Below are 24,207 nucleotides of genomic sequence, written 5' to 3' on the forward strand. Positions count from 1 at the left end.
AAAACAAATCGGCAAGTGTCCTAATATTTATGGACTTCGGTGTGTATAAAACGCACTGATGGCAAACCTGATAAAACTGACAAAATTAGAACATTGATGGAATCATGCCTCTGAGTTTCTTGAGATTCAATGCAATTCACGATTTGGAAATGTGTGCTTCCTGTAGATGTCTCATATGCGCTTTCATACTGCGTTCTACTGGATGTAATCCGGTAAGATTGGTAATGACTCTGGTGTTCCTAATAAAGTGTTCAGTGAGTGTATTTCCTGGATATACACAATCACATTCGACTTTATTAGGAACATCTCTACACCCACACATTTATTCAGTTATCGACCTATTATCAGTCATGTGGCAGCAGCACAAAGCATTAAATCTTGTCAGTACAGATCAAGAGCTTCAGTGACATGGTTGTCAGTGGCAGATTTATATCTACATACATCTTCTGGGATTATCTCACACAGCAGACAAGAATGGTGTGTAAAACAGAAAACAGTGAATGTAGAAATTTGCTATCAATCGCAATACTTTTCAATTGGAGAGCACTCTGTGCAGCTGGGGATGGTTCCACATGTTGGATCTATGATGATCGCAAATGTTGATTAAACTATTTTATGAGTTGCTCAGTAGCTCCTAGTTTTATAACCACAAATGACTGTATAAGACTGTAGAAAGAACATTACTTATAATCTTACATTCTATTATTTAAAGACTATAATTACACTCTTGATGTCACCTAAATGAGGATGGGTTCCCCTTTTGAGTCTGGTTCCTCTCAAGGTTTCTTCCTCATAACGTCTAAGGGAGATTTTCCTTGCCACAGTCGCCATGGCTGCTCATCAGGGATAAATACACATCGTTCACTTTAATTCTTGATTTCTGTAAAGCTGCTTTGAGACAATGTCTGTTGTGAAATGCGCTATAGAAATTGACTTGACTTGACTTGACATAAACAGCCTAACGATCAATAAAGTGCCTGCGCTACTCGAGGACTATGAGGATGGATTTGAACTGTACTTTATATCAACAGTCTACTAAAAAGACTCAGGACTGCATTGAAGAACACTTTACTGAACTGAACACCTCATCAGTGATTTAGACATAATAATAAATAGACATTTAGCAATGAGGGTGGGTTTCCATTTTGAATCTGGTTTCTCTTAAGGTATTTTCCTCAAACCATCTCAGGGAGTTTTTCCTTGCCACAGTCTCACTAGCTCGCTCAAATAAATGTGCTTTATGCTCGTCATATATATTTTACAGCACAGTGAAATACTTTCTTTGCATATCCTAGCGATGTTAGGAGCTGGGCTAAGAGTACAGGGTCAGCTACAATGCAGAGCCTCTGGAGCACTGAGGGATAAGAGCCTTGCTCAGGGGCCCCAAGAGTGGAAGATTGGCAATACGAGGGCTTGAACCTGACCTTCCAGACTGCAACCAAGAGCCTATAGGCTGAGAGTTAAACTTATGACAAACTGTAGGAACAACCTAATGGGCACAATCCATAACTTCATAACCACTTTATCTCTGTAAAGCTACTTTGGGACAATGTCCATTGGTAAAAGTGCTATACAAAAAAAACCTAAAATGAGTCGAAAATATTGTAATAACCCTTATATGAAAAGTGACTTGTCCTCAGTCAAAAGTCACCCATTCATGTTGACATTTCTTTCAGATGATGTGTGTAAAATAACGACGGATTTCTGATGAACCGAGTTGAGCTCTTCTCTTCCAATTGCAACACTACTAGCGCCCTCTGCTGGTTGTCTACGTTACTACCAACAATTTTATATATAAATATATATAAAATAATATAAAATATAATAATATATATTAAGTGTTTCTTCCGTTTGTAATTTAACTAGCGGATTGGTAAAATACAAGCTATAGAAATAAGTTTTGTTTAAAAAAAAAAAAGTTTGGACGTGTAAGTGGAAAAACTTTCTGCTTGGTCACGTTTGAATGACGTGAGACGCTTCCAGGGTGATGTGAGGAAGTGTAGATGAACAGAAAGCGGATCAACTTTTCTCCGACCAGTGGTGAACACAAGCTTCTGAATGTGACAGAAGATTTCTAAAATACATATAAATATATGACAGATTAAGAGTACAGACCAACAGGAAGAAAACATGACCGTGTTCCGGAGGTTTGCTGCAGGAGTTTGTTGGTTAAACCGAAAAGTACCTGGGTTTGACCTAACTGAGGGCATTAGTATATATCAGGGGAATAAATGCTTTTCTCGAGCTTTTAGCGCGGTACCGAACCCTGAAGTGGACTTGAGTCGCCTGGAAGGTAAAGATCATGGTAGGTGCTTTGTGTTTTATTGAGATCTGTCATCACCAACCCTATGGCGCCATTTTATAATGTATTTAAAACCTACTCGGTCAACTGAGACACACATTTTTTTGGCAAAGACACTCATTAAAAGCAAGTTTACACATTGTTGTAGTAAAGTAAAAGACTCTGTATATACGCACAATTATTTACAGCGTGTGCAGCCCATGTACTGGTGTTGATGCCCAATTTGAAATCCAACCAATAGGGCGGTACTATTTTATCACGTGACATACGCTCCGCCCATTGCTGGCATCAGAGTGTCATAAGACTGATTGCTGCCATTTAAATGCTTCAGTGTTTTCTATGAGGTTTCAAACTTTCCCATAAAAAACATGATTCCTTCTTTAATTGTTTGTATTTTAGTCGCAAATAAGTGTACAATTGTTTGATTAATAAATAGTGCTCGTTTAACATAAACCGTGGAAGGCCTCAAGGACCAGCGAGGCCTTCTGTGCTGTCCTAAACACTCAGTGTCATGACTTATGTTCAATTCTTTTCCATGCTTACATATTCAATTATTTCTAATAGTCTATTCTCTTCATTTCATAGCGTTTCTCTTGCATGAGCCGCTTCCTGGAGTGCACGTTTTGGTTAGTTTCTATCCTATCAGATTTCAGCCGTCACGTCATGTGTTGCTAGGGTCAGAATCTACGCTGAGGCCTTCAGAATCAACAGTGTGGGCACCTGTAGCATGAAATACATGTTGCTTGAAGCTGAATCATAGTTCGAGTTGGTGGCACTGGGAACATCTAGCAGGTGTACAATAACATCAGCATTTTCATGTCCTTTGATTGGATAATCAGAGTTCCCAAACTACATTTAATTCCAAAATGGCTGACAAAGGAGAAGAAATTGATTTGGTCGCAGATATGCTTACAAGACCATTTTTAAGATGGATTTTATTTTAAGAAAAGCTGGACATCGTGAGGAAAGGTCCAACAAACCAGTTCATAAACCATATATATTTCTGCGTTTTCTTTTGCGTAGAATTAGCACAAAACACACAGTTTGCCTTAATTTTATATCCCCAGGATAATTGTAATGCACGAAAAATGCACAGAAAAGCCAGGGTTATTTTATGAGGTTAATATCGATGCTTTTGCTAGAAATGATGTATGTGGGCCAGTGTAGCTCTGGCTGCAGTGAAAACTTTTTGAATTGTGTTTATTGGGTTTCTTGCTTTAGTAATGGCATTCATTTTCACTGCATGAGATACTTCTCTGTGATGCTGCGTGTCTGTGTATAATACTGATGATATTTATTTCGTAATGATGGTATTAATGGGTGGACTGATTCAAGTAGGACGGCAATGAATGCCTAGGTGTGAAATGCACAACCTTCCACTGCATATAAACCTGGTTTAATTTAATTACATCACTGAACATCCAACACCATATTGAGATACATTGGCCCAACACAACATTTTTATATGTGGAAGACTGGAGATAAATCTTTTGGGGTGGCAACAAAGACAGGGCAAAATATTAATCCACATTGGCTTCACAACTGATATTCTAAATAACACACATACACATCATTTGTTAGTTGTCTGTCAAGCTGTTAAATGAATATCTAACATAACTCTGAACAGCATTTATATAGATCAGCATTTATACAGATATCACTGTAATACTGAACTGAAGAAATCCAGTGTTATACTACCGAATCACACTCAGACAGAGAACAAATATCCTGGGTACCGCATACATTTGATAAACAAACCACATTCCCTAGAGAGAAGTATTGTTTATCATTTATTTATGCTGTTTGATATTCAATATGACTTTGTAATATAAGCTGCCAGTCAGGTGTCCCTATTCGAAAAAATATCCGCTACTACTGTGCTAAATAGCGGGTCTGTTTAGCCGCAACTAAACAATAGGTAGTTGTGCTTTTAAATAGGAAGTTTGTGCTTTTAGCAAAGCACTGTGCACTCTTTTGGAAAGTTTTTCTATAAATTACTGCATAGTGATTTTACACTGAGAAATATGAACAAATATGGTAAAGTAAAAAACATACATAATTTAGGACATGCCCACATTTCAGAGATCACTACAATTCTGGTTAAAGTTTTATACTGCTATACTTTATACTCATATATTGCATCAACACATTTACTGTATTACTTACTGCTTTCTCCTTTTTTCGGCTTCTCCCATTAGGGGTCGCCACAGCGGATCATCTGTCTCCATACCCCCTCTGTCCTTTACATCTGCCTCATTCATCCCAACTACCTGCATGTCTTCCTCACCACATCCATAAACCTCTTCCTTTGTCTTCCTCTTTTCCTCCTTCCTGGTGGCTTCATCCTCAGCATTCTCCTACTGATAAACCCCATGTCCCTCCTCTGCACATGTCCAAACCATCTCAATCTCACCTCCATCACCTTGTCTCCAAAACGTCCCACATGCGCTGTCCCTCTAATAAACTGATTTCTAATCCTGTCCATCTTCGTCACTCCCAACGAAAACCTCAACATCTTCAGCTCTGCTACCACCAGCTCCACCTCCTGTCTTTTAGTTAAATTACTTAATGCTTTCTGACATACCTATTCGGGTTATACGTTGTCAATTTGTTTTTTTTCCGTGTTTACCTTTAGACTGTAAATGTGTAGCTGAAGAGAAAATCTGCTTCAACCTACCCTGAGAGATGTTAAAACATTACCAGTGGCATTGACCATGACCTTTTTTTACCCTTTGGCAGGATAAAGTTAATCGTGCATCTTTTAACCTAAAACATTTCGGTAGGACCTATTTGAAAAAGGTATACAAGCATTTTCTCTCTCTCTCTCTCTCTCTCTCTCTCTCTCTCTCTCTCTCTCTCCTCTCTCTCTCTCAGGCATTGTAGAGATTCTGATGCAACGTGAACGGGCCCGTAACTCTCTGGGTCGTGTGTTTGTGGCTCAGGTACGATCACACTTGCTTCTATCTGTGTGAATTGCCTTTTGGTCATCACCTGCAGAATCCCAGAAGACAATCCAGCTCATCCACACTCTCACTATCTGACATTTTTTTGTCCTTCATAAATCATCTTTTTATATGTCAAAGTCAGGCCGTACCTGAAGGAAGCTATAATTCATCTTTTGACAGCAGTAAATTCATGTGATATATAAGAAAAAATGACAAAAACAGGCATGATTTATGATGTTCCATTGCTCCTGCTGATTCCTCTGTCTTGGCTCCTTATCTCATTTTTATCAATATCTCTCCCACACGCTGTTTCATCCTTTTCTCTATAGATGCGAGAGTTGGTGTCGGGTCTGCACCATGATGCATCGGTGCGAGTGGTGATCTTTAGGAGTCTGGTGCCTGGAGTCTTTTGTGCAGGTCAGCTTTTATATGTATAGAAAACAAAATTGCATACAGGAAACTACCTTTCTTCTACATTCCCTTTCTGAAGTTGTTTCATTTGTTAGGCTTCAGATTGAATATAAGTGATCTATGATTCTTTTAAAGGGGCTGATCTAAAGGAGAGAGCACAGATGAGCAACTCTGAGGCTGAACATTTCGTTCATGGACTCCGTTCACTAATGAATGAGATAGGTGAGACATGATGACCAAAAAAATTGAAAATAAATTGAATGAGTAAATATTTATCCTGTGTGTTTCCTAAATGTAGACATTTGCTATCAGTATGCTGAAATATGTAGAACATACTTTTAGAAAATTACATATTAAAAAAACAACATTTATATACACATTTGTATTACCCAAATGGGGTCTAACTAATGTAAACAATAGACTTTGATTTTTATAAATTTAATTAGTGCTTATATATTCATTTACTCAATTTAATCAATATAATAAAAAAAGTGTATTGCATTAATTAGATTTATAACATTTTTATTTCTATGATTTTATTTAAACCAAGCAGAAATGTTATAAAAAAAAAATAGCTTAAACATGTAAAACTAGCAAGTTTTATGTTTTGCATTTCTTCCCCCCTAACTGTACTGAAATTGAACTGAACCGTGACTCAAAAACCGAGATATGTAGCAAACATGAATACCGCTGCACCCCTAGCGAGCATATATTTGAACAATTAACTTTTTTCTGAAGGTCTCTTTTAAAAAAATATGTATAAGTACCGTAATTTCCGGACTATAAAGCGCACCCATAAATAGGCCGCACCCACTGAATTTTACAAATATTTTTATTTTTAACATAAATAAGCCGCACCTGTCTATAAGCCATCTACACTGAAACTAATGAACTTTACACAGGCTTTAACGAAAGACACGTTACACACGGTGTAACAGGTAAAATAAGTTGCGCTTCCTTTAAGAGCAGAGCAGTATTTTGGGAATAGCATGCCACTGCATTTTTTCCGGTATTACTACGTGTGTTCAAGATTTGGATTATGTCCTTATTATTTTCTAATGCTCATTTCTAAGTTTCTTTGACTAACCCTTAACGCTGTCGCCAAGAAAAATAAAAAAGCACGAATTTTGGAAACCTGTCTGTGCTTATATGATTTCTGTTGCAACTGGAGTTAGCGAGCTTTCCCTTCACCCAGACTCAACGTGCTACAACGGCTTGTATCTAAACAGTAGCCTACCAAGAAAGTCATTGTTCACTGTCTTCCTCCTTCCTTTCACAACTATTTCTCTCGGGAGTTTATCTTTTGGCATCGCTGCATGCTTAAAATCACCCAGTGAAAGTTTTTCTCCCGATGTCGTGCAGCTCAGAACACAGGTGAGGTGCGTTTTTTCGTTTCCGTTATGAATTTCATTGGTCTAATGTTATGGGGTTCAGTTTTTCGGCTTGAAGTTTGTGAAACCGGGAAAAACCCAGGAAAAATTCATAAATTAGCCGCTTCGTTCTTTAAGCCGCGGGGTTCAAAGCGTAGGAAAAAATTTGTGGCTTATAGTCCAAAAAATACGGTATACAGTTTTGCATCAATATTTCTCGTGTGACATAATGTATCTGTCTCATACATTTCTGCTCTCATTCTGACAGCGGTGTTGCCCATGCCAACCATCGCTGCATTGGATGGATTTGCTCTAGGGGGTGGGTTGGAGCTGGCGCTGGCATGTGACCTCCGTACAGCAGGTGAGGGCCTACTTTGACCTTTCACGTGTAGGTTGTGGCAAAATAAATCATGGCAAAAAAATGCAGGTACCTTGAGTGTTATCTCACTTTCTTTGTGTGTTGCAGCATACACTGCTCAGGTGGGCCTGATTGAGACCACACGAGGACTGCTTCCAGGGGCGGGTAAGATAGAGCAGAAGAAAGGATAAAAGGGCTTTTTGTTTATAGTGAAGACAGAAAGGCAAACCATCAGATAGCATTGTTGGCCAGTTGGTTATCCTGAGTGTTTATTACCCTCACTGTGCACTAGGGGGCAGTCAGCGATTGCCACGGGCAGTTGGATTTGCTGTTGCAAAGGAGCTGATTTTCACTGGGCGGCGTGTAGGGGGGGAGCAGGCGCTACAACTGGGATTAGTAAACCGTGCCGTCCCACAAAATCAGAGCGGAGATGCAGCTCATAAAGAGGCTCTGAGCCTGGCACAGGAAATCCTCCCTCAGGTGGGTCACACTGACACACAAGCACTATTCTGATTCAGCAAAGGACTCATTCTGAGTCTCTGTGCTGTCATCTTCCTATCTGTACATTTTGTATTGTAATCTTCCAGCCTGACTTCCTACTGTACTCTGGTAAGAGACTGCTCACGACTTTCCACCGTGTGCCATCCAAAAGGCATTGTACAGTATGGCTGTGGATCAGTAATGCTTTTGGGGCTGGGAATTGAAGATTACGGGCTTGGGGTTGACGACTGATGGGATTCTGATTTCTGACAGGATATTTTAGCCTAAAATGTGGACATCTGTGACTGGACTTGGATTGTTATTCAAAATCAATGTCTTGCAAGTGTCTGGATTCAGTCACACTAGTGGAAATAGTCCATATGCAAAAACCTAAGAATAAAAAAGAGCTTGAAATGTTCCCTCTTTGCTTGTTAGACCTTATAGGAATATGCTCCCTTTTCCACTCTTTTCAGAGTCAAAATTAACCTTTAAAAATAAAAAAAAGCAAACAAAAAAGCCTATATAATTTCTCCATATCATTTACTATGGTATTTTTTTCAATATAATATTTTCCTGGAATGTGATCATTTTCATAAATGGCGTCGATGATTATCAATTTTCCACTGCTTAAATAATTGGTTGTGACTAATGATCATGAATAAATCCTCCAGAAATTAACCTACATGATTCCGCACCAAAAAATGATTAAAATCCCATAAGTCAAGTCATATAAAGCGTGTGATTCTTCATGTCAAAACACAATCAAGCTGTGCTTTAACTGCGTCCTTCTTTTTTTCAAAACTTAGCTGCTCTATTTCTTACTGGTAAAAGCATAGATGAGAACTATTTATTAGGGATGATAAAATCGTATACAAGTTAGCATTTGTATCACGATGAATCATGTTTCACATATCTGCATCCAATAAATCGTAACCAGTATTTGATATGTAGATTAATTTCTCGAGCGCGTTCTCTCAGCACTGCTGCTGCTGCGTGAACATGACGTATCACAACACTACGGAGATCGAGGCGAGTCCTGAGAGAACAGAATACAGAATATAGATTGACATGGCAGAGGTAGAGCTGCATCTTCCTGGAGACACAAAGGCCTGTTTGTGAAAGAATGTGTTAGAAGGCACTTAAGTAAATTGATGATTTGCTGAACCAAACAAATAAAAGTGAATCTGCACCATATCGAACTTCATAGCATCATATCTTTTTTTTTATTTGCAATAGAGGAGCATTAGTAGCTGCATCATATGCATCTTTGATGTATCGTTGGCTGTGCATCGAGATGCGAATCACGTCGGCCTCAGTTATAGAGATGTACATTACTAATATTTGTCACAATGATGTCTCTCATATGAACCAGAGCAGAATCTGATTAGGAGTCAGGCTCGCAATAGGTGTCATGATGCAGATAATTTTATCGGCTTTGAGACTGTCACATCACATACTCTGGCTTTTGTAGGCTCCTTTGGCAGTGCGGATGGCCAAGGAAGCCATTAACCGAGGGATAGAGGTGGACATCGCTTCAGGAATGGCCATAGAAGGGATGTGTTATGCCCGGGTGAGACATTGAGACACTAGACATAGTGCACTTTTTTTTTCAAGTGACTGCCATTTCCGGCCCCTATGTATGTTAAATATATAATCCTTATAGCTTTTGTCTATTGTCTAGCAAGAGTTTCTGCTTTTCTCCTTCAGGTTATTCCAACACGAGACAGGCAAGAGGGAATGGCAGCTTTTATAGAGAAAAGGCAGCCCATATACACTGGAGAATAAACCGACACAGAAGATAGTGTTTAAGTGATTCCAGTCTTTCTGCATCATTAGACTACTTTCTAATATTAAAATATATAGTACACATTTAGTACACACACAAAATATCTACAGCCACAGTGATGAAGTTACACTACAAAGTTTAAATTTTTCCAGTCATTTGCTTATGCAAGAAATTGCAAAAAATACTAAATATACTTTGGTCATGATGAGAACATTCAGATAATTTTCAGTACTGATGAACAATATTTATGGATTTTGTTCTTTGGTATCAATTATTATTTAGTATGGTCCTGAACAACCACAGTACAGTTCATTTACAGATGCATTGAATTAATTTAATAAACATTAATTATTCAATTGTTTTATTTGTATAGCACTTTTAACAATGGACATTGTCTCAAAGCAGCTTTACAGAGATAAAGAGGTTAAAAAATGTGTATTTTTATGTTAGTTTAAATGACCTGGAAATTAAACTACTAAATAAAAAGCTCCCATGTGAGTTTAATGATCTGTTTGAATTATTTACACTTTCACTTTACATTTACAAGATTCTGTCTGTTCAGATGATGACAAATTAAGTTAGATTAAATAATTAATTACACAATTCAAGCTTGACATATTTTTTAGTATGTTAGACAAAACAAGACTAATTTTATAGTATAATAAGTTTCATGATTTTATAATTGGAAATAGGTGACTTTATTTAAGCTACACTATAAGCACACAAGTATCGGGACACCTGACATTTCCAGCCGTGTTTCTTCTCCAAACTGTTACTATAAATTTGGAGACACAATTGTATAAGATGTCTTTGCATGCGATAGAGTTTAATTTTCCTTTCACTTGAACTAGGAGAGCCAAACCAGTTCCAGCATGACAATGCCCCATACACAAAGCCAGTTTAATGAAGATAATGGTTTACATCGGTTGGAGAGGAAGATCTTAAGTGGTCTGCTATAGAGCTCTGACCTCAATCCTACTGAACACCTTTGGGATGAATGTGAATGCTGACTGCACCTCAGGCCTCCTCACCTACATCAGTGCCTGATTTTAATAACACCCTTATAGCTGAATGAGCACAAATCTCCACACAATGTAGTGGAAGATTGGAGGTTATTATAACAGAACATACAAATGTTATGGTCAGGTGTCCACCAATTGTTGCAGTGTTGACATGTTCATGTATTTTCATTTTGTTGCCTGGTTAACATTTGTTTGGCAGGTCATTCAGATAAATAACACAAGCGTAGACGATTAAATCAGATTAAATGGCAGTCCGGGGTAACTTTATTAAATAAAAACACACATACACACCCACACCTAGTTTACAACAATTTGACTTGTTCGGCCTGGCTCTCACACCACATTCTGTGTTGATTAAAAAAAAAAAAAAACCTTTATGAGGGCCATGTAGACTTGATGCGAGATTCAGAGTTGGACGACAGATCAGTATGATAAAGTGTAGTACAAATATAATATAATCTCTTCATATAGGTGCAAAAGAAAGCTTTTAGTGTACAACCTTTATAATTAGTTATATTCACTGCAGCACCTCCTGCAGATGTTTTGGACATGGATGGCAGTTAATTGTAATAGATTTCCTGCCACCAACAGAAGCTTGTCATGTATTGACTGGCAGCTGTCTAATATGTGAAATGTAACCTTTAGTAAAAATGCTGTTGCGAAATCCATTTACATTCTCTACCAGAAATTCCATTTACAATGCTTCCAATTTTAAACCAAGCTAATAAGAGCTAGAAAGGCAATTCAGGCAGGCGTTATAAGGCAACACGCTACAAGGTCAAGTTATTAAGCTATTAACTTATCATTTCTTTGGTATAGGATATAGACTCAAAGACTGATGTGTGAGGAAATCTGGAATGGCAGTTATTATCTTTTGATATGAACATTAACTGAAGGTCTGGACCTCAATCTGCAGGACTGTATTCATTTTAGTGTGTATGTGCGAGATATTTATTCAAGTACATGGCCCCGCATATTAAATCATATTTACCAACAAACATAAAACAAATAAAAGCAAATCTGATTGTTCATTTGCTTACAGTTTGGAAATGTTCTTTATAGCAGATCACATATGAATACCTCAACCCAATTCTCCCTTTCTATCTGACTTTTAGTATCATGAGTATGTCAGGCTGTTAAATATAGACATACTCAATTTAGATTCAACGTTACAGGCTGTTGCACGGTCAAAAAAGGTCAAAGAAAAGTGTCCCACAGAAGAGGCCATGCATCATATTTTTTTTCTCTATAGTTTCCTCATGATTACGACATAATTGTCTTGTGATCTCGATATAACAAATGTTTTCGTCCATGTGCCCGTTGGCACAAATGTTTATGGTAATTATCCATGATGCTGCCCCTGGACATGCTCTTATGCCGTATACACAGTAGAACTATTGATCATGAGGAACTATGTTAAAAAAAAAATAGAAAAAAATAATAATGCATGGCCTCTTAGGGCTTCCATAGTGCAGTAAGGGTTAAACATCGACCTAATCGACATTACGCCGTCTTTGATTTCTTTAGATACGTTTTCTCCAATAAGTTGGGTTTTTTCCACCACACCATATGTACCATTTTTCTCAGAAAAGAAAAGAGCTGACGGAGCACTCTTAATAACAGCATCTTTTGCCAATATAATACCACGTACAATGTAATTACAACCAACTCCTCAACACCCACACATATACATGCATACATATATATACATCCAAGTAGAAGAATTCAGCAAATAACACCAATCTTAAAACAATACAAATTGGAGATTCAGAACCATACCGTTTGAGATATTTATTGCCATGTGTTTACAGGGACGAGAAGTCCGTCAAAACCGGAATCGAATCCAGTGAGAAACTGTGCATATCGAGAATAACCAGAGGAATTAAAGCGTGCGCTCTCAGCACATGCAAAACATGCTGTCATGCGATTCTCGTTCGTTCTTGTCACACTTTATCAATTTTTTTCCCTTAGGCAAAAGAGACGGATAAAATAGACATTTCGATTTCTAAACTGAGAAATGATGAAAACAAACAAAAACATTTATCTGAATTGTGCAAACAAACGCTTGTTAGATTTTACCCCCTACTGCCCCGGTTTGTTGGTGGAAGTGAAGAGGTTGGAGGAGCATGTCATTAAACAAGCCACACATGGACACACAAACAAATACAAAGAATCAGGTTCCAGGTAGAACACCATACGCCATCTAGAGACTGGTAATGGGTTGCACGTCTCATGGAACGTCTCTCTCTAAAATAAAACAAAACAAAAAAAAAAACAGCGAATCAGTAGGATACATTAAACTGAAATTTTTTTTTTTTTTTTTTTAAATAAAATGACCCAGTGCTCAAACTAATAGCACCCCTTTCACCTTCATCATTACACTGCTGAAAAATCACTCAATTTTTGACCTATGAGAAGTTTTATAGGAAGTCCTAAGAGGCCATGCATTATAACATTTTGCTTTCTCGCGATCTCGACATAACCAGAAAACCAATCTTCTTTTTAGGCTTCTCCCATTAGTGTTCGCCACAGCAGATCATCCGTCTCCATACCCTCTGTCCTCTACATCTGGCTCTTTTACACCAACTACCTGCATGTCTTCCTTCACCACATCTATAAACCTCCTCCTTGGCCTTCCTCTTTTCCTCCTGCCTGGTGGCTCCATCCTCAGCATTCTCCTACCGATATACCCCATGTCCCTCCTCTGCACATGTCCAAACCATCTCAATCTCACCTCCCTCACCTTGTCTCCAAAACGTCCTACATGCGCTGTCCCTCTAATAAACTCATTTCTAATCCTGTCCATCCTCATCACTCCTAATAACCAGAAAACCAATCATTATGTCCAAATCACGAGAAGACAAATTTATCATCACAACTTAATTGTATCGTGATCTGGACAAACATTGTTTTCAAGAGCATGTTCCGGAGCTCGTATTGTCCGGCTCCGCCCTCGGTCGTCCGCACGTCCGCTGCCACAAACGGTTATGTTTATTAACCGTGATGCTGCCTCTAGAACATGCAATTATGCCGGATACACAGAAAAAGTAATTACCGGTACTGATCATGAGGAAACAATGTTTAGGTTGAGATCATTAGAAAACAAGCAAGAAAAATATAACTCATGGCCCCGTATGACTTCTGTAGTTTTAACCACATGATGCGAGTAAATCTTCACCAAGGGTCTGTGTGTTATACTACAGTTCTTTTTTTTCCAGCTTATTTCTCTTGTATAGCCGGCTGTATGTGTGTGTATATACGGCACCTCGGTGTGTGTGTGCTTGCGTAGCTCTTGTGTAGCCTGTACGCGCTCGGTGGCGATGAAGGCTGTCCAGAATGCTCTCGGACAATCGTCTCACGTCGCAGTGAGTCTCAGGATGTGAACTTACTGCCTCCAGATGCTGCAGGCCTCCTTCTTCTAAGAGCATGCTACAGTAGCGTGCAGCTACACACACACACACACACATTATAAAGATATTGTTACTAACATGTACAGATAAAGAGTTCTCTGGATTGTTCTCACCATTCTTGCTGCACACATGCTGCATGGCCCAGGCTGCCCACAGCTGAACCCCAGGAGTCTGGAAGCACTCCAGCAAGGGGAAGAAAGGGTTAAATGATCTATAAAAAAACACACACATTCAAAGTTTTACTTGTTTACTTGCACCAATTTCTAAGCAGCATCTAGCAGGGAAAAACACAAATTAAGTGTGTGTTATGATTTGTTTTACCTGTAGGCCACCATTTCACATTCAGGCGTGGGCCATTTTAGGATTGCTGAGTGCTGAGGTACAAAAGCCACCAGTCAAACATTTTTTTTACACACACACACACACTTTGGCACAATACTGCAAAATGCCTGTTCTGGCTTTACATTAGCCATCTTGTGCATAATCCTTTTCTACGATGATTGATCTAAGTAGAGACGCTGACTATTTAAATCCTGATTATCAAAGCCAGATGCACAACATCTGATACAACTTTAAAACATGTCACTCTCAATGTATAGAACACGTACCAGCTGCTCCAGCAGTGTGGTCCTGAGGGACAGGTCAAGAGTCCACACTGTCTCGCCCCGTGAAGTGAGGTGAGCCAGGATCCCCGCTGCAAAGTAGCTGACTTCCACTTCAGGACTGTGCAACAGAGACCTGATGTGATCCAGAAAGCTTTGTACCATCAGCTCTGCATGCAGCTCGCCCACTTCGGCTATGTTGTTCTGAACCACACACAAAACCGGCGTTTATTAGATTGTTTGAATTGTCACACACACACACACACACACACACACACACACACACACACACACACACACACACACACACAACGAGTCTCTTACCAGTAAACCAAGAACCTTCTGCTGAATGGAAGACTCTGAAGGGAAAGACTGGGGAAAAAAAACAAAGGAGATACCAGATTAACAAGAATTAAATTTTACCTCGAATTCCATAAATTCAGTTAAATATCAATATCTCAATATGGACACAATAAAAAATAAAAAAAGGACATGTATTGCTTCCTGCCACATCACACCACCAAAAAGTTTATTGTTTTCCAATAATACATAATGAATTTTATTTTCTTGAAGATTATATTACTCTTAAAACAATAACTAGCCAACATATGTTTTTTTAATGATTAAATAAATTATTTATCATTCATTTATTATAAAAGATGTCTGTGTACACATTGTTGGTTTAATTCCCCATGCTAATCTGTCTTTCTGTATGCTAAAAGAAAGGATGTTCAGTTAGCCTTTACTTGCGTTACATTTGAAGAACCTTGTTTTTATTATTTCTGACACATTTTGAGTTCACCTTGATAAAAACTTTCTTTCTGCTTCTCCCATTAGGGGTCGCCACAGCGGATTATCCATATTCATGATCCGCATGTTTGATTTAACAAGTTTTACGCTGGATGCCCTTACTAACGCAAACCTCCCAAGCACTGGCTTGTGCAACCCTAATGGCTGAGGTTGGTTCCCTGACCGGGGATCGAACCCGGGCCGCAGCGGTGAGAGCGCCGCATTCTAACCACTAGACCACCAGGGGACCATTTGAGTTCACCCTGATACAGTGTTAAAAATACAGTTGCTTTAAACTGGTGTGTGTGTGTGTGTGTGTGTGTGTGTGTGTGTGTGTGTACCTCTAGCACGCTGATGAAAAGCTCTAAGCCCTGGTTTTCAATAAAATGCCTGCAGGTAGTAGGTGACTCGTCTGTTAAGTTCCACAGGGCACTGAGTGTGAACTTTAGTGTGGCATCCACTGTGCCCTGAGACGTCTTTTGGCGCACAATGTGCAGGAGTTGCTAGCAAGTGAGAGAGAGAGACATTGCTGATTATTTAATAAAACAAAGCAATGAGTTATTCACATAGACTAAATTTATTTACTAGACTACTAAACGCAGTAATATTAATACATGGTTCTGCCTCCATTTTGCTTTCAACTATCAGCCCATTCCTCCTCTCACTGGCATTTGATTTTTTTTGCTTTGTTTTTCTTGTTGCTTTTTTATTGAATATGCTTTTCGTACATACTGTATGTTCACTTCAGATTTAAACACGCAGGATCTTTTAAATTTGTCATTTAAAACATGTATTAGGAAGGATGTAATAATAAGCAAAGATTGTTTAAACAATATCATGTCAATATCATCATCATCATCATCATCATCATCAATCTTCTATTCCAATTTAGTTCTCCTATTAAATGTCCTGGTACAGAGATATGATATTTTCTTTCGATAAAGTGTAATGTGCCTGCGTTACTGTCAAAGAGTTACATTTCTGTTTCGTCTATTGTTCTAAAAGAGTTCTGATTCGTCTAAATGCTCACACTTTTTATTCTACATATTGAATCCCTATTTGCTATTTTTTGAAGTGTGCTTGTGGAGTTTCTTATTCAGCCACAAGGACTTTAGAAAAATCCATCCAAAAACATCTTGGACCAACTTTGAGGTAACAATTTGCGAAAGAACCACATAAGGCTGTAAATGTCAAGTGTCCCAATACTTTTGTCCAAATCAGTAAATATCATCAGAAAAAACGTGTCTGAGTATGTATTTACGCTCTTTGTTTGTTTTTTATTAGTTTTGAGTTCATAAGGTAAGTTTGAAGGCCAGTTTATCCTGGAACATGGGCCACCTCTTGAGTTTGACCGAGGTCAAGACAAACTTATGCTACATGCAGCTGTGTCTTAGAGATGCAACTAATGGGTAAAATGTATGCAGATGTGTATAAAGCTTGATATTCACCTTGACTATATATAGCTCTGCTCCCAACTGTGCTGTTTGCTCAGTAGACAGCTGAAAAGAAAAAAGAAACAATAGTTGTCAAATGCAGGGAATCTGCATGGAAACCGTGTCCTGGAACTGGCACTAAAAGGTCAAGTTCAAAACCGAACTTACCTTAGCAGCCAAGATGGATATGATTGCCACTGCCATCCTCTGCATATTTTGATCTTCATGATTACATAGCCACTGCATGACCAGTTTAGCAGCTTCAAACCTGAGAGAAACACAAACATAACCTACTCTGTTCAACCCTTTACATATCTTTGAGGAAAAACAGCTTTGTTTGGTTTTGCTGAGAACAAACAGTATATTTACAAAGATGGATTCCTCAACTTATTTCAGGAATTAGGAGATAAAGTGAATAGCTATACACGGACCTATTGAAGGGAACTTCCTGCAGAATACGGTCACTACACAGAGACAGCAGGCAGTTCTTCTGCAACTGCAGGAACAATATCCAAGGAACAAGTTAGTTCATCAAATATTTATACACAAAAGACAGTAACTTCCCATTAGGAAGGAATATGAAGAAGTCATATTTAGATTTCATCACTGAAAGGGCACACGTGTTTGTTCAATCAGGTTAAAAAAACACTGACACATTTTCATAGCCTTTAACAAAGTTGATGCAGATGATGTGACCGGTGTGTGTGTGAAGTGTGCATAATAAAAAGAAAACTTAATAACAGCCCCGTTTATTCTAGCTAAGCAACACTAGCTAAAATAAACACAAAAGTGTGTGTGTGTGTGTGTGTGTGTGTGTGTGTGTGTATGTTTACATTCAAGCCATAGTTATTGATGCGAGTGTGTTCTATGATTAGAGGTCGACCAATCAATCCGCACCTACAGTTTTTTAACAAAACAATCCAGAAGTCATCAACAATAATCCATACAGATAGTTTTTCCGGGTTGTGTTATACAGTATAAGAGCAACCTTGAGGCAAATCACTGATACCATGTTCAGTTGATTTGAATTGTCTTTTTTTTAATGTTGCTTTTTTATTTTATTTTTAGTGTTAGTTTTTGTCTCAGCTTGTATGCGTGTTAATATTTATAATTATAAAGTTCAAATACTCTTTTACATGGATCAAAGTTCAAATACTCTTTTACATGGAGTGATATGTTTGTCTCTTTGTTTTTTTTAATCCAGTATCTATTTTTAAAACTATAGGTTGATTAATCGGTTATTGGCAGGTACGATCCAACCTAGCTATCGGTATCGGTCGACCTCTAGCTATGATGAAGGAAATCACAATCTCCTATTTATTACATTATCATATTTATTATTGATTTTTTTTTTTTAAACCAGTGACCAAATACATAAACATAAAAAATTGCTCTATAAATAATGTCAACTCGAACCAAATATGTTCTTTGAGTAGAATGTTTACCAATAAAAAAAGACACTACGAAGACAACAGTCACTCCGTTATTAAAAATCAGGCTGATATTCGAATAAATTTGATTATATCCATTAAATGTATCTGTCCTGATGGGGTCAGTATAATTTATTTAGCATGTAAGGGCGTTACTGGCTGCAAACAATGGTAAGAAGCTACTGCGATTGAGCGTACCTGTTGGTGATTGGGAAGGTCTTCATGGCCTCAAGCAGCAGCTGTGTGACTTCACCTAAGAGACGTACAGGCATCCCGTTTGCTAGGTCCTGCTTGGTGAGGTTGAAGACACAAGCGCTGGCTGCCAACTGCACGTTCAGAGTAGAGGGGTGGTTCTTCATGCCTAAAGCTACCAGCTGGGTTAAAACAGAGAATATAAATGATGAGTGTGAAAAGGAAGAGGAAGAAAATATGTGTAAGTGTGTTGGATGTGTGAATACAGTTTATGAATATCATTAATATCTGCGTCACTTTTTACAGAAAAAGTGCAACAGCAAAAAAAATAAAAAAGGATAAAGCGTATATAATTGTGTGTGTTTTAGAGAGTGGTGGAGAGATAGGGAATGAGTGACCTGTGATTCACCACAAGGGTGAATAATCCATGTTCAAATTAAAGCTTAGAGCTGTGTGTGGGAGGACCAGAACGAAGGGGAGGAAGACAGCGAGGGCGATTTGCGCACGTACTTTGAGAATGTCGGGACGTGCTTTCTCCATCACGTATGTGAGATTGAAAAGATGGAAGAGCGCCTCCCTGACAAAGCCCTCCCTCTCAGTGTAGCGCCTCAGAGCCTCGCAGATCTGAGTCTCATTGGCCTCCCCGGTCACCTGCAAACGCAAACAAGAACTATTCCAAATTTCAAAGCTTTTAATTCAAATGAAGGAAATGGAAAACAATGGAAATCCGCTTGTAATCGTGCATCACACCAGCCAATAAATATTTTTTTTAAAAAAATCAAAGCAATTGTACATTATGTAAGTCCCTGGAAGCAAAACCTTGGAAATTTCAACCTGAATACTTCTGGGCTCCTGGGAAAATCAACATTAAACAAGAATCTGACATTTGCAAACAACATAAACCATTTTATTACCTTATTCTCCCATCGAACAGAACAACTCACTGCTTCTATACAGAATATTAATGACTGAATGTTTGGCTTCCTGTATGCGTGACTGAGCTGACCTTTAAGGTTCCCTCTCCGGACAGAAACTCGGAGAAGCCGGCGTTCGTAGCGAGCAGGCCAACAAATGTCATTCCTGGCCGCTCATCGACAAAAGACCGGACGGCCGCGTCTGCCACCTGCTTTCGCCCCGAGAGGTCCAGAGACACCAGAGCAGGCAGGATGCCCGGTGTTTTCAGAAGCTGCCAGGCTATATCTGACATGAACTGCTTGTCATCCGAGATGTCCAAATGCTGCAGACCCTCCAGCTTAAAATAATAAATAGATAAAGAGAATAACTGGAATAGAACCCAAAGCTACGGCATTCAAACAAGAAAGAATAAGAAGTACACACCAAAATCTAGTGGAAATCTTCCCAGAAGAGTGAAGGATATTAGAACAGTAAATGGTGACTAAATGTCCAATAAGAATGGAATTGATCAGCACATACAAATCTTATATCTGAAATCTTGTGTGTCCACAAAGTAGTGTAGTGTGTCCTAATCAGGCTTGTCTTCTGTTTTCTCCATCCTACTATGAAGAATAATTTCAGGCCTAATCCAGAAGTGGATCTGATGCTCTAAATAGTGATTTCCTATGCAGGTGTGCTTTATATATAATTTACATATAATTTTTTGCGCTACAAACAACGACTAATGTTATCGCTGCTTGTTCCATGCGTATATATGAATACAGGTAGTCCCCGAGTTGCGTTCTGATGACCCCATCAACACTGAATATAGTAAGTGGAGACTTAAAAAGAATGGTATAGTACATAATTTAGCAAAACAGAGCGATTTATATGAGATTACTGCATGCTAAACAGTATATATGTATGTATATATGCTGCTATGTACAATTTTGTTGTATCGCTATCGCCATAGTAAGATCGACACGTTGAAACCATTACAATTCGTCTGTACTACAAATGATTGAATTCTTTATATCCATACTTCTAAGCATCCAGCTACAATCCACTAGAAGCTCACGTTTCCTGTGATTATTTTATCATTGAGGTGGCATGTAAAAAAAAATATCTATTACAGAAATTGTCTAAAAATGTAAGAATTTTATAAATAAAGAGCAATTTCCATGTGTTCCAGCTTTGATCTGGATCTTGATAAATTATCTTATTCCTCTAAATAAATGTTTCTTTTCCACATCAATATTATTTGCTATCGTCATGCAGATCTGACATTGACTTTTTCCTTTCTAGTGAGCGCATGCTGACCTGGCTGATTACGGCCAGTAGTTGTTTCGAGCTCATCTCCAGCCGTTTGAGCTGGTGCATGGTGAGGTAGCGCAGCCTGTCCTTGCAGGTCAGCAGAGGGGTCAGGTTGGTTACTGATGTGTTCGAGATGTCCAGGCTTTCCAGACGGGGCAGTGAGCACACATCAACCAGCCCTGAGTCATAGAAGTCCACGTTGGACACACTGAGCGCTCGGAGGCCCTGCAACGAGCTGAAGCATCGGCCGCTCGACTCCTCCAGCGAGGACATGCTCAGGCCGTTGAGCACGAGGCGCTGCAGGCTCTCGCGTGCGGCCTTGCTAGCCGACAGGCAGCACAGGATATCAGTGATGGTGAGGTCTGCGTTGACATGCGAGGCGTCGAGCTCCAGCAGGCGGTGCAGGCACAGGGCGCGCTCGAACGCCTCTGCTGAGATGCGAGCGGTACGGATGCAGGCGCGACGCAACCGGAGCTGCCGGCTGTTACGGAAAATCCCCACCGTACTGTCGTTCAGCAGCCCTGTAAAAAAAGAACAGGAGGAGTTTTAGCATGTTGTTATGTGTGTATTAAAATGCACTTCCTTTTTACAAGGATGATCTACATTTCTTTATTCGGTCATTCTTATTTTTATAGACGAACGGTAAATGCCAGTGCAGTCAGCTTTAATCTTCGCTGCACATCCTATAGATGACTGATTCTTCTTCTTTTTTGTAGGAGAATTCAGTTGTGCTCACCCTCTGTGGCCATATTGCAGAGCAGCTGGTCAGCCAACTCCTGAGGGAAGACCACAAGATCACGGAGACAAAGCGAGCCGTCGCCCTGCTTCACGCAGAACCGATCCAGTCTGGAGCTCACCAGTGACAGGCACATGTCGGTCAGTGACGCTGGGGATGCCTCATCCTGAAACACACGCGGCGTAAGGTCTCGGTGATGCATCATCCACCAAAGTCAAAAACATTCTGTGTAATGGCTCGGTTGAGAAGTTTCTTTGTATCGGTATCGCAAAAGCCGACACCGGCATCAGACTTCAGAAACTAAACTTTGAGCGATCCTAGTTTATAGTCTACATCACAACAGTGACAACTATTTATACAACACCATGATACAAACAGTCTACAGACTGCAATACTAAGATATACTAACCATATAGACTGTATAAGGCTGCAGATAGAACATCACTTATAATCTTATACTCCAGTAATCATATTAGTTCTCACTCTCCAGTGTTCTGTATTGTTGAAAGATTTATAATCAGACTCTTGATGTCACCCAAATGAGAATGGGTTCCCCTTTTGAGTCTGGTTCCTTTCAAGGTTTCTTCCTCATAACATCTAAGGGAGTTTTTCCTTGCCACAGTCGCCATGGCTGCTCATCAGGGACAAATTCACACCATTCACCTTAACTGTTGATTTGTGTAAAGCTGCTTTGAGACAATGTCCATTGTGAAAAGCGCTATACAAATAAACTTGACTTGACTTGACTTGACTTGACTAGACTGGGACAAATGACTTATCCAGCCATATGTGGGTCTTCCCCAAACTGTTACAGCGAAGTTGGAGGCACACAATTGTATATGAAGTCTTTGGATGTGGTACCATTACATTTTTCATCCACTTGAACTGGAAGACTCAAACCAATGCCCCTGAGCACAAAGCCAGCTCCATGAAGATATGCTTTACATGGTTTGAAATGGAAGATCTTGAGTGGCCTGTCATAGAGCTCTGACCTCAACCCTACTAAACACCTTTTAGATGAATAAACAGGCGGTTTCAGGACTTCCAGGTCATCTCTGGTGGGAAAGATATTATCCGCTTGATTCTCCGGTTTTCTTCCCACCTCCAAAAAAAATGGCACCTGCTAATGTCAAGTGCTGGTGACTAAAACCCACCCATCTCGTACCTGGGTTTAAAAGGTTTTTAAATATGAATGAAGAGCAATCCATGAAATGCCGAGTGGTTACTGAACCGTGAACAAAACAATTAACAAAACCGCACCGCAGGACCAACAAATGTCTATAGCGTTAAATGCCATTTCGGCGAGGTCAGTTGTCTGAGACGCTTAACACTAATCCTGATCCTCCAGTCTGTTGCACGACTGCTTTTAAAAGGAGCAAAAAAATCCAACAGACATCTGTAGCAAAAAAAACAGAATATATTATAGTAGCCTTAATTCAAAAAATAATAAATAAATGGAATATTGCAAAATAGACCACCGATTAAAAGGTCCATGGTCTGAGATAAGAGCCGCTGAAGATGATTAAAGCAGTGTCGTAAATATAAAATTAGCTTCAGTGGAAGACTAATAATTGTCTACTGTATAGGAAGAAAGCTTTAAGAGGTCAATGGTCCAAAAAAGAAAGACTCTGAAAATGATTCAATCGTGACTGCTTTTGAACTTTGGTAGAAGACCAAATGGATGTCTATAGCAAAAACGGGCTGTAAGAGACCAGTGGTCTGAGATAAGAGATGATTAAATCAGTCCGGCTCGTTTTGAAGCAGCTTCAATCTCTGAGGTCTGGGAAGAGAGACGCTGAAGACGATTCAATCAGGCTGTTAAATGAGCTTTGATAGAAAACCAGTGAATGTCTATAGGAAGAAATACAATTAGGCCAACGGACAATGAGTAAATACAACTAAATCATCTGTGTCTGTATCATATTGGTGTGATTTAGACGATATTTGTAAACAGTGTATCAGACATGGCAATAGATTAGAAAAAGTTGTTAATGCATTTCTCAGGTTACATAACAGTCTCTCATGTTAGATACAAACACAATTGTAGCTTTAGGTAGTGATCAAACTAAAGATAAAAGACAGGAGGCTTGAATACCATGATTGTGAGCTGTCATGTAATTCAGATCAGTAATATTTACAATTGTCACAATCTGATCTGAGATGTGTTCGTGTTTCTATCAAAGCCAGACGTTATAACAGCGCTTTACTTGACACCTTCTTACCATCGTGATGCAGCACGTCTGTGGTCCAAAAACACCAAATACAATCCGAAACGATTTCCTAACTAGCGATGTTGATGATCCTAACTAGCGCTCGGCTTCCATGGACACCACGGCTTTACATAGTTCTCGGATGATCATCAAGAAGCGCCATCTTCTCTCCAGCAAAAACATTTCTCCCCACCTTCGCTGCCAGGTGCATGATATTCAAACAGGAACCAGTTAATTTCCTTCCCCCTGTTTTTTTGTTTTTCTTTGCAATTCTGCTCGATAGGCTTTGCCTCGACAAGTAAACAAGGTCATAACGTAGGAAACAAATCGCAGTTGGACAGAGGCCGATGTTACACCAGAATCTGTGACCATCGTATGTTGTGACCATAGAGGGCGCTGTTGCTAAAATGCAGCTTAAAATAGATCGTCTAGAGAAGTTCACTACGCAAACAGCGTAAATGCAAACATCGGCGTCTACTGGTCATTAAATGTTCCTGCGGGAACGCGCCGAGCGCCGTGCACG

At 39.3% G+C, this 24,207-nt stretch overlaps 2 protein-coding genes across 3 annotated transcripts; one reads left to right on the forward strand and one right to left on the reverse strand.

Annotated features, from left to right (window-relative positions):
* The first annotated feature begins 1,965 nt into the window (after nt 1-1,965).
* Nucleotides 1,966-10,156, forward strand: echdc2 (enoyl CoA hydratase domain containing 2). Of its 2 annotated transcripts, none has more exons than XM_046836941.1 (9): nt 1,966-2,293; nt 5,177-5,244; nt 5,577-5,664; nt 5,794-5,880; nt 7,297-7,389; nt 7,495-7,551; nt 7,679-7,866; nt 9,338-9,436; nt 9,574-10,156. In XM_046836941.1, the coding sequence occupies exons 1-9, from the start codon at nt 2,131-2,133 to the stop codon at nt 9,649-9,651; spliced, it is 921 nt and encodes a 306-aa protein (XP_046692897.1). In that variant the 5' UTR covers nt 1,966-2,130; the 3' UTR covers nt 9,652-10,156. The 2 variants fall into 2 exon arrangements, with proteins under 2 accessions (XP_046692897.1, XP_046692896.1); XM_046836940.1 differs by having other exon boundaries at nt 1,967-2,305.
* Nucleotides 10,157-12,450: 2,294 nt separating this feature from the next.
* Nucleotides 12,451-24,081, reverse strand: zyg11 (zyg-11 family member, cell cycle regulator). The gene is given in 17 exon segments (XM_046836626.1): nt 12,451-12,921; nt 13,940-14,119; nt 14,198-14,295; nt 14,406-14,458; nt 14,693-14,890; nt 15,011-15,058; nt 15,817-15,978; nt 16,924-16,974; nt 17,077-17,176; nt 17,340-17,404; nt 18,537-18,556; nt 18,559-18,712; nt 19,041-19,181; nt 19,537-19,782; nt 20,745-21,259; nt 21,475-21,640; nt 23,697-24,081. Coding segments are annotated over 17 exon segments (2,217 nt in total). The 5' UTR covers nt 23,700-24,081; the 3' UTR covers nt 12,451-12,904.
* Nucleotides 24,082-24,207: the final 126 nt, after the last annotated feature.

The sequence above is a fragment of the Silurus meridionalis genome, chromosome 23, assembly GCF_014805685.1.
Source record: "Silurus meridionalis isolate SWU-2019-XX chromosome 23, ASM1480568v1, whole genome shotgun sequence".
Classification (NCBI taxonomy): Eukaryota; Metazoa; Chordata; class Actinopteri; order Siluriformes; family Siluridae; genus Silurus; species Silurus meridionalis.

What these genes read in the sequence shown, in the direction of transcription:
- echdc2 (XM_046836940.1), top strand. Translation starts at nt 2,131, where the DNA reads ATGACCGTGTTCCGGAGGTTTGCTGCAGGAGTTTGTTGGTTAAACCGA. An exon ending in CCTGGAAGGTAAAGATCATG is followed by an intron (nt 2,306 to 5,176) that starts GTAGGTGCTTTG and finishes TCTCTCTCTCAG; the next exon opens with GCATTGTAGAGATTCTGATG. An exon ending in TTCACTAATGAATGAGATAG is followed by an intron (nt 5,881 to 7,296) that starts GTGAGACATGAT and finishes TCATTCTGACAG; the next exon opens with CGGTGTTGCCCATGCCAACC.